We start from the raw sequence: 17,693 nt of genomic DNA on the forward strand, positions 1-17,693 counted from the left end.
TATTTTATTTATTTTTAGAGAGAGGGGAAGAGAGAAAGAGAGGGAGAGAAACACCAATGTGTGGTGGCCTGTCCTGTGCTCCCAACTGGGGACCTGGCCTGCAGCCCAGGCCTGTGCCGACCTAGAATCGAACCGGCGACCCTTTGGTTTGCAGGCCAGCACTCAATCCACTGAGCCACACCAGCAAGGGCTGACCTGGCCTTTTTTAAGTGGTCCCCTTCCAGGACAGCCATGGGAGTAACACTCAGGTGAGTAGGGACAGGGGACACAGTATGGAATTCTGCCTCTGAATGGCCCAACAGGGCGGGGCCTCTGCAGGCAGATGAAGGAACGATGTCACAGGAGGTCCACCTGCTCTGGGAGCTGAACTGTCCACAGCTTCACTGCTAAGGTCTCCCAGGCAGCAGCCTGAGCTCGGTCTGCATTTCCTTTATGGGGTCCCCATTTAAGACCCTGATACCATAGGCTACTTTTGGGGTTCCATGGGCCCTGTTCCCTGCCTGTCACCATGGTGATGACTGCCTTTTTAATTTTCGTCTCTGCCACCCCTTTTGGTCTTTGCTTAAACAAAATGTTAAACCTTCATAAACAGGGAGAAGGCCATTAGCATGTCCCCTGGGAAGTCTCTCGGACAGTGGTCACAGTGCACCTGGCAGCCAAGTGTCACAAAGCATGGTGAGGTGGAGCAGGATCACATTTCAGGGACAAGTCAGAGGCCTGAAGCGAAAATCCCATCCCAAGCTGGGGTTGAGGCTGTGGTGTCCTTGAAGTGTACTAGTTTATGACTCCCAGAAGCTGATGAATTTCCTGAGTACAGTCCAAATTTCCCCATGCCTGTCCTCTCTGTAGGAGACACATGGTAGGAGAGTGAAATCCCAGTGTCAATTGTCAGGGCCCTTTGCCAGCCCGAGCTGGGCTCTGTACCTGCAGCCCCTTTGGACAAGCCTGCTCCCGGCAAATCCCCGGGACTGTCTCCCCCTGAGAAACCCACCTGGTTGTCAGCCTGAAGAACGAGCTTCTTAGATTGAAAACCGTATTTCAGGATGCACTGTGGTGTGGGAGCTCCCACGTTAACCTGCGTGTGCAGACGTCGTGTTTCCAAGGCGAGTCTTAGGTGGGCAACTGGACAGCAACAGGTGCAGAAAGCCAACTGTGGGTGATGTGGCCTTTCTCTCTGGGCCAGAGACATCAGGGAGAGATGTGATCTTAAGTAGTTGGTCCACCGTGAAGAAATGACTGTTAACTGTGGCCAGGAGTGCCCGGGTTTGCTGGACAGTGCTGAGATCTTCACGCTTTGTCAGGCTCCAGGAAGACCCCAGAGTTCCAAGAATATGGCAAAGGGGCTAAATCTCCCGACCAGGGATAAAATGCCAGGATACAAATGTCCCAGGCCTGGCAGCTCAGGGCTGAGACTGTGTCCACACCGCCTCACTGCAGGAGCACAAGGAAGGGCAGGTTTCTGTCTGAAATTCAGGAGACAGTACCCTTAAGTGCCAGAGAGGTGCTTGCAGGACAGGCCTGGCCTGAGGTCTGCCTCTGGCACCCAGCAGGGGGCAAAGAAGCCTCAAGATCAGCATGGGCCTCTTGCCTCTCCTGCCCGCCAGCCCCTACTTCCTGTGCCTCTTGTCACTGTGACATGCTTCCTCCCAGCCATGCTGCATAAGGGCTGGGCCTGGATCAGATCTAGTCATGGATGCCAGTCCTCTGAATAGTGGAGGGCATAGCAGGCAGCACCCGGGGCGGTGGGCGCGCTCCCTCACCTACTGTCCTGTTCTCCCTGGCCTGTCTGCTGGCCTTGTCCCCAGCACCCAGGTTTTCCCGCTGACAGATTTTATTAATAAAATCACAAAGCTATAAAGAATCTGCAAAACCTCCTATCAGACCAGATAGTGGTTCTCACTTTTCCTTAAAATGTCTCCTTCCACCCCTTCTCCCAGACCCCCACTCCCACCCTGTTCAGGCAGAGGCGAGGGGTGCATTGAGTGACAGATGTGCAGCAGGGCAGGCCTTCGCCGGGAATCAGGAGGGACTGGTGGATTGTTGACATCTTTGCGTTAACATGTCAGCCAAGTTGTAGTGAAACTTCAAACCCCCACTGCCAGTGTGTTCCCTTCCCTCCGGGCTTCTGCTGGCTCCTTGCTGTGAGGGCCCTTGACAGCAGGAAGCTGGGGCAGAGGCTTCAGGCTACACCTAGGGGCGGAGACCCTCATTGGGCAAGGCGCCCTCTGAGGCCTCATGGACGGTTAGGTGGCCGGAAAGAGCCCTCCTCCTGCCGAGTGACGGGGGACCTCGGCGCTCCTGAGCCCCGTCCTGGCAGGGACACGAGCCCCTGCAACCTGCGTCGCAGACCGGGGTGGGGATGCCAGCCCGCCCGCCTGCTGCCGCTGTTAGTCTCCGGTGCGAGGCATTTGTTTCCTGGACTCCACTTACCATGCGGCGGAAACAAGTTTCTGTTGAAGGCAGAAGCCACGATTCCATTTCTCTGAACTCCGTGGTGATGGGGCCACGCGGGGCTGGAACAGACGTAGTCCTGCTGGTTTTGAGAAAACGATGTTCCGGATCATTGACGCTTCTGCTGACGAAGCCTCTGAATAGAGCGACCCTTCCGCACGGACTGCTTTGGTCTGAATGGCCGTCTCCTCGGTCCAGGCCGAATTCCGGGGCAGCAGGCCGGGAGGCCCAGGGCAGAGCCGGGCTGAGTTCGCCGGTGGCGGTGTGACCGTGGCGCAGCCTTCCCTTTCTCGGCGTCCCCACTGACTCGCGTCCACGCGCGGGAGACTGTCGGGACCCCTGATTCCGCAGCAGGAGCGGGAACTGTGACCGAGGTTGGAAGAGGGCGCGCAAGCACCCCGAGCGGCAGCAGCAGCAGCTAAGAGGCCCCCGGCCGGGTCCCCACGGAGTGTCTCCCGCTCCCGCTGTGTCCCGCCCACCCGCTTCCGCTTCCGTCGGGCGGGGACAGGGGCGGGTCGGGTCCGGAAGCGGCGGCGGCGACAGCAGCAGCAGTGCGGTGACCAGGCCGGGCAATGGCTGTGAATCTGAGCCGGAACGGGCCGGCGCTGCAGGAGGCCTACCTGCGCGTGGTCGCCGAGAAGTCCCCAACCGACTGGTGGGCGCCCAGGCGGGCCGGGCCGGGGAGCCGGGGGGCGCGAACCGCGGGGCCGCGGGCGGGCCGGGACTCACCTGCGCGCTCCACACCTGCGCGGCGCTCCGGGGGGTGCTGTCCCCGCCCGGTCACCGCTCGCCTTGCGGCGCGTGAGCCTCCAGGCCCGCTCCATCCCTCGGTCCGAGGGCGTGAGTGCTGGACTCCGTGCCCGGCTGCACCGGTGGCTGCGCCAGGTTCTGCTTTCCTGCGCGGGACCTCTCGGCCTCCCTGAGAAAGCGGAAGCCCCACCCAGCTTGTTGCAAACGCCGCGTCCCGGGATGGGCCTCTGAGGGCGGCCTGCGGCCCGGGTGGGCGCGGGAGCCCTGCGCGAGGCGTCAGACCGGGAGGCTCTGTGTACGTGTGTGTGGGGGGGGCTTCAGCACCTCCCTGAACCCAAGGGTACCCCTTCCCGTGCGGGAGCCGCGGGGAGGTAAGGCCTCAGGACGCCGGCCCCTGCCTTCTACCCACCTCCGGGCGCGCCCTGTGCTGGGCGGCGGTGGTTCGGGCTCCGCGGGAGGATGATGGGGCTTCGCGGTCCTGGCCCCGAGGGCTCTGGCCTGGCCCCGAGCAGCGCGCTCAGGGTCAGCGCTGCCCTGCAGGCGCTGGTGGCTGGGCGTGGAAGTCTCTGTCGCCTGCTGCTTGCTTGAGTTGTTTTCGCTGCTTTCCAGCACTCCCGGTTATAAGAAATGCTGAGTATGGCGACCAAGATGACCAGCTTTGCGGGGCAGAGCCGTGCTCTTGGGATTGGGCTCCACTCGTCAGGCGCTGCTGCTTTCTCATCTCTGTTTTCCCTGGTGCCCAGCAAACTGGCTTTCGTCCCGTGTATCACAACACTGAGGGTGTCAGGCCTTTCCCTTCCTTCACCCCAGACCTCACGGCTTCCGACAGCAACGCCTGGTCCGCATGATCCTGTCCTGCCGGGGCCCCATTCTGCAAGAGAGCCAGGCCAAGCCGCCTCTGCTGGAAAGCATCTCTTCTAACTAGGGAAAGGTGTCTGGTAACTAGCAGAGATTTCCCCCCTTCTCTTCTTTATACTCAGTCCTTCAGGAAGTTTACCCACAGTGCAAGGCCCTGTTTCTCTAAGGAGACTTTCTAGACGTCTGGTCCCCCAGCCCTCCTGCCACCTCTGCTGATATTCCAGACCTTGTTGAGAGCATGTCCACACACAGCGTCCCCGTTTCCCCATCCACACGAGGCCCCAGGACTGGAACCCGGAAGCATCGCTGCCCCTCTGCAGTCATTCCAAGTTGGGGTTTTGCTCCATTATGTGCTTTAGGGCAGCCCTTCCTGACTTGACCTGGAAGATGCCTGGGCAACCTAATGGGCCTTCCTTCCAGGGCTCTCTTTATCCTCAGTCTTCTCAGGGACTGTCCCTGGTTTGGGGATGATGTAGTTCAGGCCTCTCATGTTTTGGCCTTAACTTGGGCTTCTTACCAGAGCTGCCTGTTACCACCCCACCTCCTCTCTGCCCTCCTGAGGGTAACAAGCCGCCTCTCCTCCCACCCAGACAGCGCACCCATCTCACCAGCCTCCCAGCCCAGGCTCCAGCGGCAGTGCGGGCTGTGCCAGTCGGCAGCATGAACCCCTGGCCTCTGCCCGCGTTGTCAGCGAATGCTGCGTGGCAGGCCGCACTCATTAATGTCACTTCCCTGCTTGTAACTGCAGTGACTTCCGCTTGCTCTTTAAGTAAAGGCCAGACTCCTTGTCTGGCTGACAGGCCCTGACAGCTAGCACCTGACCTCCACTCCTGCGGCCCCACCCCCACCCCCTGTTGCCACACTGTTCCTCCAACTTGAAAGCTGGTTCCTCCTCGGAGCCTTTGGTCTGGCCGCTGCCTCTGCCCGGAGCCAGGGGCCTCTCCAAAGCTCAGGTCTCGGCTCGGAGGTGGCTGTCTTGCAGGGGCCTTCCTCACTGCCTCGCTCCCTGGCCGCGGTCACCTTTTCCTCTGCAGACCCCCGGTTGGTTCTGTGTCACCTCTCGTTCTTTTCCAGGAGGGGTGGGGTGGGCCCCGTCTCTGTCCCTGGTGCAGGGCAGTGGTGTGCAGCAGGTGCTCAGATGCAGGGTGCACTGAGGGGGACAGGAACGGTGGTATCAAAGCAGAAGAGGTGGTCTCCGGCGTGGGCAGCCTTGGGTGGGGTGCAGCCACATCAGCTCTGCATCCTGGGTCTATCTCTTGGCTCTCCCTGGTCCTCCTTCCCTAGATCACAGCCCGGGTCCAGCTCCTGCAGCCCCTCACCCATGTGGAGTGCGCGTCCTTTCTGTGTCCCGTCGGCAAGACTTGCTTGCAGCTGCATGCCCGTTGCCAGCAAGCAGCATGTTCCTCGCACGTGTGTTCGGGAGGGACAACAGGAGTGTTAGGCGCTGAGTCTGCCCCGGCCAGAGCACCATTTTTTACATATTGATTTGAAAGACAGCTGGGACTTGAAGGAATGGGGGAAGGAGCCTCTGGACTGGGTGCACCCAGGAATGGCCCACGGTGTGGGGTGGGAAGAGGTCAGGGAGAGGGTGGCTGGCATGGAGTTTGGCTCTTAGTAGCTGCTAGATCCCTTCTTTGTTTTCTTTTTCTTTTTGTTTCCTTAGGGAAAGAGAGAAGCATCAGTTTCTTGTTCCACTTATTTATGTATTCATTGGCTCATTCTTTTTTTTTTTATTCTCTCCCAAGGGCAATGCTTATTGGTTTTAGGGGGCGGGAGAGAGAGAGAAACAAACATCGACTGGGAACTAACCCGCAAGCATGGTATATGGGGACGACGCTCCAACCAACTGAGCCACCCAGCCGGGGGCCTGGATCCCTTCTTGGAGAGCTGGGCTGAGCAGCTGTCTCATCCCCGCTGCTGCTCCCATGTCCCTGTCTTCTGTGGCCTTCAGGAGGAACAGGCTTCTGTCCTGCAGCAGAAGGGTGGCCGTGACTCCGACCAGCAGAGTGGGAGGAGACAGGCAAGGCCAGGGTTCCCTTTGACGGCCAGCGCCGCCTGGGGCTGAGCTCCTGCAGCGTCAGTGCTGATGGCTGCACTGCTGGGAAGCCACCTCTTCCAGAATGTTCTGAAGGTCCACTGCCTCCCAGGTCTTCTTTTTCCATTTCTCGCCTTCCATGTTGTCTCTCCTGTCTGGGAAGCATGTTCTTCCCTGGCAGCCTGTCCTCCCTGTTGACCAGGTCCCCTGGGCCAGGGTCAGATCTTGTTTCTTCCAGCTTTCTAGGGCAGAGGCAGCTCTGCCCAGTGGCGTTAGCGAGGCCACTGGGAAGCCAAGCGGAAGCTGATTAGATTCCTGTCAGACTGTTGACCCTAGAGGCCGGAGCTGGGCAGCTCAGGCCTGTGCTCCAAAGTTACCCTTGTTCAGCTTCAGGAGCCTTCCCTAGCTCTGCCCACATTAAAGAAAATTTACTCTATTTCCTAAACACCTCTGGGGCACTAGTTTTTAACCCCAAATCTCTTCCAGAGTTGTTATGAATAATTAGTCTCAAAGGAAGAGAGGTGTGGGCCAGGGCCACCTCCGGAGAGGTGAGGCTCTGGTTGGTCTAGATCTTGCCCTGCAAGGAGCCCAGCCCTGAGGGCCTGACGTCAGTTTGGGTCGCGGGCCCAGTGGTTTCTGGCGCCGAGCCTGGGAAGGTTTGTGTTCCTGAGAGTCCCAGCCCAGACAGACCTGCTCTGCCAGCTGCAGGCCCCAGGCACCTGGCTCGAGCTCCTCCTTCCTCCTTCCCCTTGGCGTGCTTCAGGTTCAGGAAATGCAGGTGTCTGTCTTTTCAAATTCATGCACCTGGTGGCCAGGCGGGTGTTTCAGACATGAATGTGTAAAATGTTGCCCTAAAACATTACAGCTCAGTTTTCCTCTAAGTAGATGTGTGCCCCCCACCCCACCGTCTTCTTAGGAGGTTTGCTGCTCACAAGCCCCTGTGGTCAGTAAGGCCAGGTCATTTCCGCTTCAGAGCTGAGAAGGCCATGGTCTGGCAGGCCCAGGGTCACAGTGGGGCCATGCCAGCCCCCAGTGTGACTGCTGCGAGGGCTCCCTGGGGGGAGGGTGGACGGCACCCCTGCACCGGTGACACAGCTCTGTCTTGTTTCAGGGCTCTCTTCACCTACGAGGGCAACAGCAATGACATCCGTGTGGCTGGCACTGGGGGTGAGTACGGCCACCTGCGGAGTCACCTGGGATCTGGGAGGGAGCGAGGTACTTGAGGGACAGAGTGACTGTCGGGGCTCCAGTTCAAGTGGCAGTTCAGCTGTTACAGGCGGAGGAAGGGGACTCAGGTCAGCATCAGCGATGAGGAATTTTCGGGTCGCGGACCAGGCAGAAAGGGGGATTTTAGGTGTTTCCAAGGGAAAGTCAATCCTCGGTGCTCTTGGCCTGAGGCTCTGGGCAGTGCTGCTTGGTGTTGTTGCTGGGAGAGCTGAGACCCGGCTGCTCCCCACCCACTGAGCTGGGGGAGAAGGAGGAAGACAGACTTGCCCTTCTGCCCCCGCACCACACTGCACTGCTGGCCACATGGTTAGCCGGGACAGGTGACCTGGGAGCTGCTTGAATACAGGGCGATTGGAGGTCTCTGCAGGGAGCACAAGCCGCTAGCCGGCCACAGATGGTGGGGTGCAAGCTGCAGCACCCGGATGGTATCCTAGCTCCCTGTGCTCAAGGCCAGCTCTGTCACCCAGCGACTGCTTGCCACGTGCACGGTCCTGTCCTGGCAGCTTGTTGGTAGGGGGCGCCCCCAGCCCCAAGCGCCTTCCCTGATGGTCCTCTTTCTAGAAGGGACCACCTCTGCGGGGGGCTCGTAGGCTCCGTTGGAGAGCTCAGCAGCTGCGTTCCCCCACAGGCAGGGGAGTTTTGGAAAGCTGATAGAGCAGCAGACCCTAGTGCGTGCAGGGTCAGGAGACACTGGCCGGCAGCCCCTCCTGTGCCCCATCCCTCTGAGAGTGGCAGCTGAGCCTGTGAGGGACATTCCCATCTGCTCGTGACTCCTGGTGGCCCTGCACTCTGAGCAGACAAGTGGGCGGGGCCCTTTGTGGGGTCCCGGCCATGGAAATGTTGTAGAGAGGTCCTCCTTTTCAGAGCCTGGTGCCTGATTTGTAGCAGAAATGACATTTTCATTTTACAAAACTGGTGTTTAGACTTTTGTGATAAAAAGCCACCGGCGTCGCTTGTTGGGAGTGCAGGCCCTGCGTCCCGTCAGCTCCCCACTGCGGGTGGGGCTGGCCAAGGGCCTCCTTTGGATACAGGCGGCCCCTGGGGCTCCCTCTCCTGGTAGGTGAGGTGCCAGGTGGCAAGGGTGCCTGGCGCCTCTGACCCTCCTGTGACTGCTGCAGAGGGGGGCCTGGAGGAGGTGGTGGAGGAGCTCAACAGCGGGAAGGTGATGTACGCGTTCTGCAGGGTGAAGGACCCCAACTCCGGCCTGCCCAAGTTTGTCCTCATCAACTGGGTATGTGCACCTCGAGGGCCCCAGGGGCTCGTCCGGGTGGGACCGGGTCCTCCTCTGCCTGAGAGAGGGAGGGCAGCTCATAACTGGTGGGTTAACTCCTGAAGGTGTCTGGGGCCTTGGCAGCTCAGAACTCACCCTCCGAGCCCAGAGTTCCTCCTGCTAAGTGCAGGACCAACAACCTCTGGACACCCATGTCCTCGTCCCCTTAGGGAGGTCATCCTGAGGGAGCAGAAGGCTGGGCGGAAGCCGAGAGGCTCTGGCAGGGCAGGGCAGGGCAGGGGTGGGGACGAGGGGATTCTCAGGTGCCCCCACAGCCTCCCTGACTTACAGGTAGGGCCACCTGTCCTGGGCTTTGTGGTGGGTGTTTCCTCCTTCTGGGGACACAGGGAAGCTGCCGAGTCCCCGGAAGGGCAATGGCTTTGAGGAATGGGCGAGTCACGCGGGGTGTGTTGTGTTGCAGACGGGTGAGGGCGTGAACGATGCGCGGAAGGGCGTGTGCGCCAACCACGTCAGCTCCATGGCCAGCTTCCTGAAGGTGAGGCCCACGGTTCCTTAGGCCCAGGTGCCCGGGGTGAGTGAGAGGGGCCCGCAGCCAGTCGGAGGTGTGCCCCCGGGTGTGACTGAGGCCCGTGTGCAGAGGGGCCTTGGTGTGGCCTTGCGGGGGTGAGGGGGGCCCCGCTGGAGCCGGTCCTGGGCAGGGCTGGCCGCCTGCACGTGGCACTCTCAGCAGTGTCTTTGGGGTTTGCAGGAGGCAAGGGTTGCCGGGCCCCCTACAGCAGGTCCTGCTGACATGGTGCTTCTGTATTTCTGCACGTCAGTCACAAAGGGAACCCCGTGTGGTTTCCAAGGGATTTGTCTTCACGTGTGAGGTGACTTCACTTCCTTGGTTGCTGTCAAGGAGACTCAGCTTCAATTTCCAGTTCTGCCGGCACTTTTTCAGATGTGCCTTAGTTTATCCATCTAAGGAGCTAAAGAGAGGGTCCTGGGATGACTGGGTGATGAGAGACAGTGAGTGCGGTCAGGGGCCTCACTCAGTGGCTCACTGTGGAACACACTTTTGTTCCCAGGTGTCTGTCAAGCTTAGTTGTCCTTGATTAGAAAGACACCCCATGGGGCCTGAGCCGCCTGGTGAAGGGCAGAGTCCCAGAACATGCCACAGGCTGCAAGGGCCCCACGCGTGAGCTGGCACAGGCACGAGCGTTTGCCCAGTTCCCAGTGGGGCCTCCTGAGCCTCTGCAGATAGGCATGCGGCCTGTCCCCTCCTGGAGTCACAGCACCGTTCTTGACACGCTGCTCTCGCTGCAGGGGGCCCACGTGACCATCAACGCAAGGGCTGAGGAGGACGTGGAACCTGAGTGCATCATGCAGAAGGTGGCCAGGGCCTCAGGTGCCAACTACACCTTCCACAGAGAGAGCGGCCGCTTCCAGGACACGGGCCCTCAGGCCCCAGTGGTGAGTGCTGCTGGGCCCAGGGGCGGTGGGCCGTGGGCACTTCCCAGGGTCCAGACCGGCTGTGCCCACCCTCAGCACGTGCTCCCTCGTGGGCTGGCTGCTCTCTGCCTGGCTTCAAGCCCCTGAGCTGGATTGGGGTACAGATGGAGACCCACTTCTGACAGGCGCCAGAGCTGCCCCCAGTGAGGCAGGTGCTGTCGGCACGAGGAGCAGCCCTCGACCTGGACCTTTGGTTCGATGGGCTGTTCTAGAGCCTGTGGTGCTGGCTGTGTGTGGTCTGAGGCTCCCTGCAGAGACAGTGCAGCGACCCTCAAGGCCACGGCACCAGCATGTCCTATGTGACCCTGGGCGGTGGCCGCCTTAGAGGAACTTCAAGTGGCAGACAGGGCAGGCCCCTCCAAAGCGGGGGCAGATACGGGCCTGTGGCCCTGGGGGCTGGGCGGGGAGCTGAGTCCCCTGACACAAAACAAGGGTCCATGGGGATATGGTGGGCACTGCCGTGGTGGTCAGCTGTGCAGCCGGTGGGCCAGCCTTGTAGGAATGGCTCCTGGCCAGAGGTTGGCATCAGACCTGCCCTGGCTTCACCCCCCAGGGCCTGGTGCAGCCAGAGCCACCTGTGCTGTGTGGCTGTGCATCCCTGCTCAGCGGTGTCCAGGGCCTTTCGGGCTGCCTTGCTGCCAGCCTCTGTCAGGTCATTGGGCTGGGGACACTGAACCTGCCAGCTGCTGCCCTGACAGTTCTGCCTGGCCCGTGCACTCCTGCTGATGGCCCTGCGCTGAGTCCCCTGTCCCTGCAGGGCTCTGTGTACCAGAAGACCAATGCCGTGTCTGAGATCAAGAGGGTTGGTAAAGATAGCTTCTGGGCCAAAGCGGAGGTGAGTGCTGCCGGCGTGACGACGGCTGTGGGCGTTTGTGGCGCGTCTGGCGTGCACCGGGCGTGGAATGAACGTTTCACTTGCTCTGCCTCCGTTTTCTCACAAGCTTCTAGAGCCACGTTCTCGCCACTGCCCGTGCCCAGACGGGCCCCGGGGTTAGAGGGTTAATGCGGAGGCTAGGGGGTCACTCTGGGGCCCCCGCTGCGCTGGGTGGGGGCTGAGCGTGCTTCTTGCAGGAGGAGGAGGAGGAGCGGCGGGCTGCAGAGAAGCGGCGGGTGGAGCAGGAGCGGCAGCAGCTGGAGCAAGAGCTCCGGGAGCGGGAGCTGCGGGAGGCTGCCCGCCGGGAGCAGCGCTACCAGGAGCAAGGCCAGAGGTGTGGCCGGCGGGGAGGTGGGGCTGCCCTGGGGGGTCAGGGTCCCCAGGCAGGGGCTCAGCCCTGTCCTGTGTCCTCCCAGCAGGAAATGTGAGCAGCAGGAAGTGGTTTCCAGAAGCAGAGAAGAGCAGGTGAGACTTGGGTGCTGCCCAGAGGGCCTGTCCCGCATGGTGTGGAGGCGCCCAGGCAAACTGCTGTGTCCTGAGGCAGTGACTAGGGATCCTGCAGCCAGGCAGGGTGGGTGGGAACCTGGGGCGCACATGTGTGCATCAGAGGTGGCAGTGGAGGGGACACAAAGGGCAAAAGCTCCTGGTGTGGCCCTCAGCTCAGTCCTGGGGGGCCTGTGAGCCCCACTGCTGTGGTGCTAGGCCAGCCACCAGGCTTCTGGGTTCCCACTCACGTGGGTTCCGTGCATGTCCCCAGGAGCCTGGTCAGCAGTCAGCTCACCCCTGGGAGATTTTCAAGCAGAAGGAGAGAGCCATGTCCACAACATCTGTCTCTAGCCCCCAGCCAGGTGAGACGTCCCGCTTTGCCCCATTGAGAGCCACAAGGGCAAGTGACAAACGTGTCTATCAAAGGTGACAGGGACAAGTGAGTCAGGAGAGCCTGTACTCCTGAGGACAGCTTTGGGAGGGGACCCAGCTATCCCCTTCCTGTCCCTGATCTTGTCCTTCAGAGACCTGGTGGGAAAGGACTGGAGACCCTCCAGCCCTGGCCCTGTAAACCCCTGGTCCAGCTCACACTTTGGGCTGTCGGCTGGGTCCCAGAGGCCTCTATCAGTCACCTCTCTGGCCCCAAAGGACATAGGACTAGTCCTGCCGGCCATCTCTCCCACACTGCATGTGATGCTGAGGGGCTGCTGGGAGCATACCTGTGTGTGTGGTGTCCCCACCCACTCTCTGTGTACAGCCACTGTCCTGAGATAGGTCCACCCTCTGGACAGACAAGGCAGGGGTTGCATGGTCTTCGCCTCTGCTGTGATGTCCTGTTTACTGTCGTTTTGCAGGGAAACTGAGGAGCCCCTTCCTGCAGCAGCAGCTCACGCAGCCAGAGAGCCCCCTCAGCAGGGAGTCGACTCAGGCTGCATCAAGGCCCAGGGCAGGCAAGGCTCGGCTGTCCTGTGGGAGCCAGGGGTGGAGGCAGCAGGGGTGTCCTCTCCCTATCCCCAGGGCCAGAGCCGACTGCATCCTCCTGCGCAGGTCTCCGTGAGGAGCCGGTTCTCAGCACCCCTGCCTGTCCGGCACAGGCAGAAGAGGAGGTTGAGTATGAGGAGCCCCCAGAGCAAGACACCCTCTATGAGGAGCCCCCAACGGTGGGTTCCCTGCAGAAGCTGCGGGGCCACAGGGCCTATGCCCTAACACAGCCTCCTGGGCCCCCTGCAAGGCGCACTGCCTGCGGGTTGTTTGGCTTAAGTTTGGAGCTGCTTTTATTCTGGGTGGGAGCACCATGGGGATCCCCATCCCCCTTGCCATGCCTGACGTGAGCCCTGGCTGTGGGCAAGGTCAGGGTAACCAGGACCCCAGACTTCTCTCCTGTCCATGGCAGGTGCAGCAGCAGGACTCGGGCCCTGTGCACGTGGACCACTACCCGGGGCTGAGCGGGAAGGGCCTGTGTGCCCGGGCCCTGTACGACTACCAGGCAGGTAACATGCCCCCCACACCACAGGGCCCAGGATAGGAGCCGGTTCTCAGCTCCTCGCAGGGGACAGCCCTGGGGGTGTCAGAAGACAGGAGGGTGAGAGAAGAGCGGGCTGGACACTCTGCACAGTCAGGCCTCTCTGCGGGCTCCGGGCAGCCCCCTGCTGTCCACAGCATGACTCCCTGTTACCAGCCTAGTTGTAGAGCCTGAAGGTGTGACCACAGAGAGGGCTCTGGGTGGTGGCCTCGGGGAGCAGGATGATAGGCAGAGGGAAGTGCTGTCTCCAGGCTTCTGCTGGAGCGCAAGCCTAGAGCCAGACCCTGTGGGAAGGTGTGTCAGGGGACAGGCTGGGCTGGTGCCAGGACCCCCAAGCCCCAGTGCAGCACCTGGACTCACCCTCCTTACAGCTGATGAGACCGAGATCTCCTTTGACCCTGAGAACCTCATCACGGGCATCGAGGTGATCGATGAAGGCTGGTGGCGTGGCTACGGGCCCGACGGCCACTTTGGCATGTTTCCTGCCAATTACGTGGAGCTCATTGAGTGAGGGCCTGCCTCCCCCACCCCCACGGGCCCTCATGGCTGATGACAGCTGCACACGGCGCTCTACCAGGAATGGGCCTCAGAAGCAGCAATAACCTGGGGATCCCCACACACGCTTCCAGCAGCCCCAGCAGGCAGGGCATCTGCCTCTGTCCTGTTCCTCACAGCTGCAGCCACTCTTGGATCAGGGGCCTGTGGACTTGGCGGCTTATGAGCAGAGTCAGGTTACAGCAGCTTGCGCTGCAGGAGCTGGTCTTTCCAGGTCCTGCTCGGTGCTCCGGCTCCTCTGTCTCTGCTTCGGCTGTGGGTGGTGGGACATGGACGACCCAGCCCCCTATCTGAGTGTGTGGAAGCACTCTTGCCTGCTGGCCCTGTGGGATGACTGCTGTCTTCCCCTGGTCCCAGCCCACCACTCTGCTCTTGGGGTCAGAATTGCCCCACCCAGGCCCTGGCTCTGACACACCCTATTGGAGCCTGACCGCCCTCGTGGGAGACAAGCCCCTTCCCGGTGTCTGGTGCGCACCTCCAGCCTCGCTGGCCACAGCCACCTGGAAGAGGCATAAAGATTCAGATGTGAGTGAAGTGAGCCTCCTGTGCTTAGTTTTCTGAGAGGGGCTGAGGGCCCATCTTGCTCTCTGTTAGGGGCCTGTGCCCACACAGGACAGCATATGTGTGTGTGTGTGTGTGTGTGTGTATACACACATGTGGGTACAGTGCAGAGCCTGCCACCCAGTAGAGGTCAGGGAGAAACCGCTCCCTCATGTACCCTGGGAGCTGCTGGCTGGAAGCAGCCTGGGGTGGAGGCCCCAGGTGGCAGGTGGCCTGTCCTGCGTGTCCCTTGGTCAGGCCAAGCTACAAGCAGTCCCCACTGTCCTGATTTCTCTCCCATGAAGATGATGGTCCCCCCTTCCCCACCAGCTTTGGAGACCCCATGAGTCTGGTATTCCCAGCTCAGGCCAGCTGTGGTCTGGTCTGGGTAGGGGGCAGGGCAGCCACCCCTGGAGGGACAGCGGAGGACAGCTCACTGAACAGCAGCAATATGGCCACTGCTTGCTCACTGTGGGGACGGCTGAGTCACTGGGACTCTCCCCAGGAGGCCCCAGCCCCCTGATTCTGAAGTGAGGCTACCAGGTGGGTCTTTAGCTTTAGGGTCACCATAGGGACTTGTTACGAGCCACCTGATAGCCAGGGGTGGCCTTTGGGGCTCCGGGCCTGTACAGCCACTCTGGAGTGTGCAGGCCACGCTGGACTCGGGTCGTGGGGGGAGGTGCCTTTATTGCCAGAACCCACTCTTCACTTGGCCTTGCCCTGGGCAGCCACGGCCTCCATGGCCTTGCGAACAGTCTCCTCATCGCCCAGGAAGCGCATGGGCTTGGTGGGCTTCAGCGCCTGGTCCAGCTCGTACACGATGGGGATCCCCGTGGGCAGGTTCAGCTCCATGATGGCCTGGTCGGACATCCCTGGATCGGAGGAACCGCAGGCCTTAGCCCGGCCTGGCCTGTCCACCGGGTAGCAGCTGCTCTTGTGTTCAGTAGGCGCCGTGACCTTTACGAGCCATGGCTGCTCAGCTAGGTACCGCCCTCCCAACCCAGCAGCCAGGCCAAGAGCTGTGCCTGGAGAAGGTCAAGGCAGAGCTGAGGCCTCGGGCTACAGAAATAGCTGCACCAAACCAAGGGCTGCTGGGAACTGGGACGGCGCCACTGGTCTGGGTCCAATGTGAACTCTGGCCAGACCAAGGTTGTTTGGGTTCAAGTAGGATATTAGCCGCTTTGTTTCCAGAGAGCGCTAAGCTGGGGCACCCTGAGCAGAGGAGCAGGGGCTGCTCCTAAGAAGTGGGGTGGGTGAAGGACAGCAGTATGGCCACCATGGCCAAGGTGCACAGGAGGCTCTGCCAGGAGGAAAGCACCATGTTTTCTGACGAAACTTGACCCACCAGCCTCCTGCTGTCCACTGCCTGGAATAGCTCACCCTTTGGTATTTACACCCCACCCCCCAACCCTCATCCCCCGCCACAAAGGAAGCAAGTTCCGTGGGCAGTGGGGGACCCCGGTCATGTTCTCAGTGGGCTACAGGAGCCCAGGAAGGGGAGGCAGAACGTGGTCTGTCCATCTGCTGGGCTCAGTGCCTGCGGTGAGGTGTCTGCGTGGGCCTGACATCCTGGGGAGGACAGGTGGGCCGGCCAGGCCTCAGGGACCTGCCTGTCTGTTCTGCCAGCTGCCCATCGACCTATAGGGCCAGCAGGTTTGGGGCCTCTGCCTGATCCCAACAAGCTGGAAGGCCGTTCAGATGCTGGCAGACTCTCCTGATGTCTGAAAATCCTTAAGGCCCATATCCTGCCTCGGGATGTTTCAAAAGAAGCCCAGTCACAAGCTAGGTCTCAGGCTGCCACACACCCTGCATCCTTATGAGTAGTCTTACCTCTGCCTGGAGTGGGTGGAGCTGGGGACCAGGGGGCAGGGCTCTGCCCTGGGCCCCAGGTCCAGCAGCCAGTGGTACCAGGAGTTGCCTCAGAGGGTGGTAGAGGCCCAGCAAGTAACATGAGTTGACCAGGGGCACAGCAAAGCAGTACTGGGAGCCAGGTGGCCCTGCCTTTTCCTGGCTGGGTGAAGTTGGGCAAGGTACGACCCCCAGTGTCCCCATCCCTTGCCAGGGCTCACATGCAGGAAGCTGGGCAGCCCCAGCGCCTTACCCCTGTGCAGGGCCTGGGCCCTGGGTCAGAGGTGGCAGGCGGTCTCACCTTAGTCTTCAGAAGGAAACTACATAGTGTCCCAGTACATGCACCGAAATGAAACCAAAATTCTACATAGCTATTTCTTAAATGGCTTGCCCAAAACTCCCAGCTCAATTATTTGAAAATCCACCCTAGGCACTGCCGTCTGCAAGGCTGCTTCAGCCAGGCAGGGGCACTTGCTGAAATGAGCTAGCCAGGCTCCAGTGCTGTGTCACCACCCCCACTCCACCCACACCCCACGTGGGGTGGGCCTCACCTTCCAGGTGCTTGACAATGCCCCGCAGGCTGTTCCCATGGGCTGCAATGAGCACTCTCTTGCCTGCCTTGATCTGGGGGGCAATCTCCTCGTTCCAGAAGGGCAGGGCCCGGGCAATGGTGTCCTTGAGGCTCTCACAGGTGGGCAGCTCCCCAGGCTTCAGGCCAGCGTACCGACGCTCCTGGGGGCATCCACGTGCAGGTCACATCCCAGACAGCCGCCCCTGCCCCAACTCCCCTTCCAGAGGCCCATGCCCCTGGGCTTGCTTTCTGGCACCCCAAGCAGCCCACCTTGCTGATGGCACTGTAGTAGGGGTGCTTCTCGTCCATGGGGGGTGGCGGGATGTCGAAGGAACGCCTCCAGATCTTCACCTGCTCCTCCCCGTGCTTGGCGGCTGTCTCCGCCTTGTTGAGGCCCGTCAGACCCCCATAGTGCCGCTCATTGAGACGCCAGGTGCGTACCACAGGCAGCCACATCTGGTCTGTGCCGTCCAGGATGGTCCAGAGGGTGCGGATGGCTCGCTTCAGCACCGATGTGTAGCAGATGTCGAACTCCATCTTGGCTTCCTTGACGGCCTGGGCCCCCCTCCGGGCCTCCTCGGCCCCCTTCTCGCTCAGCTCAGCATCAAACCAGCCGCAGAAGCGGTTCTCCTGGTTCCAGGTGCTCTCACCGTGCCGGACCATCACGAGGCGGTGGGTGGACATGGCTGCGGTGGTGGGGACCGTGGCAGGCTCTGGACGAGGACAGGTGCCTGCCCCGTGTCACCAGCTTTATAACAGTCCGTCCCCAGCCCCCACCCTGGCCAACTGCCAATGGCATTCCGGGCCCAGGCCCGACAGGCGGCGGCAGGTGGCCAGTAGCAAAGCTTTTCGGGGAGGGTGGGTCGAGAGCTGGACTAAAATAGTCCCGCAGCCACCAGTCCTCACTTGTCCAGAGCCCGCACTAGGAAGGCTGCCGGGCAAGGCTGGGTGTGAAGGGCAGGAGCCCTGGCCTCGATGAGCCTGAGAGGTGGGTGCTAGCTGAAACGGAGAGGCTCTCCAGGGAAAGGCTCTGGAGCCCAGAGGTTGGGGCTCCAGCCCGTCAGCCCCTCCTCCCAGGGGGCCTGACACTGACACAGGCATGAAGTCCTGCCAGCTTTCTCCTAGTCACTCACAGATGGGACAAACCTGATGTCAGTGAGGAAACACCTGGAGTCGAGGGGTGTGTGTGCACATGCGTCTGTGCACACATGCACACTGTGCACGTATGCATGCCCACATTGTTGTGCCTGCTTG

General features: G+C 61.1%; 2 protein-coding genes across 3 annotated transcripts; one reads left to right on the forward strand and one right to left on the reverse strand.

Moving 5' to 3' along the window:
* Nucleotides 1-2,954: 2,954 nt before the first annotated feature.
* On the forward strand, nucleotides 2,955-13,473 carry DBNL (drebrin like). Of its 2 annotated transcripts, none has more exons than XM_090286947.1 (13): nucleotides 2,955-3,106; nucleotides 7,206-7,261; nucleotides 8,440-8,552; nucleotides 9,013-9,087; nucleotides 9,858-10,004; nucleotides 10,801-10,878; nucleotides 11,115-11,251; nucleotides 11,334-11,382; nucleotides 11,675-11,765; nucleotides 12,258-12,353; nucleotides 12,451-12,563; nucleotides 12,797-12,893; nucleotides 13,297-13,473. In XM_090286947.1, the coding sequence occupies exons 1-13, from the start codon at nucleotides 3,024-3,026 to the stop codon at nucleotides 13,434-13,436; spliced, it is 1,275 nt and encodes a 424-aa protein (XP_090143073.1). In that variant the 5' UTR covers nucleotides 2,955-3,023; the 3' UTR covers nucleotides 13,437-13,473. The 2 variants fall into 2 exon arrangements, with proteins under 2 accessions (XP_090143073.1, XP_090143074.1); XM_090286948.1 differs by having other exon boundaries at nucleotides 12,797-12,889; nucleotides 13,297-13,424.
* Nucleotides 13,474-14,687: 1,214 nt separating this feature from the next.
* PGAM2 (phosphoglycerate mutase 2) lies at nucleotides 14,688-17,184 on the reverse strand. Its single transcript, XM_090286949.1, has 3 exons — nucleotides 16,710-17,184; nucleotides 16,420-16,600; nucleotides 14,688-14,892 (listed from the first exon to the last, which is right to left on the reverse strand). The coding sequence occupies exons 1-3, from the start codon at nucleotides 17,121-17,123 to the stop codon at nucleotides 14,726-14,728; spliced, it is 762 nt and encodes a 253-aa protein (XP_090143075.1). The 5' UTR covers nucleotides 17,124-17,184; the 3' UTR covers nucleotides 14,688-14,725.
* Nucleotides 17,185-17,693: the final 509 nt, after the last annotated feature.

Source organism: Furipterus horrens, unplaced genomic scaffold (genome assembly GCF_987537825.1).
Source record: "Furipterus horrens unplaced genomic scaffold, mFurHor1.1.pri manual_scaffold_9, whole genome shotgun sequence".
In the NCBI taxonomy this organism is placed as follows: Eukaryota; Metazoa; Chordata; class Mammalia; order Chiroptera; family Furipteridae; genus Furipterus; species Furipterus horrens.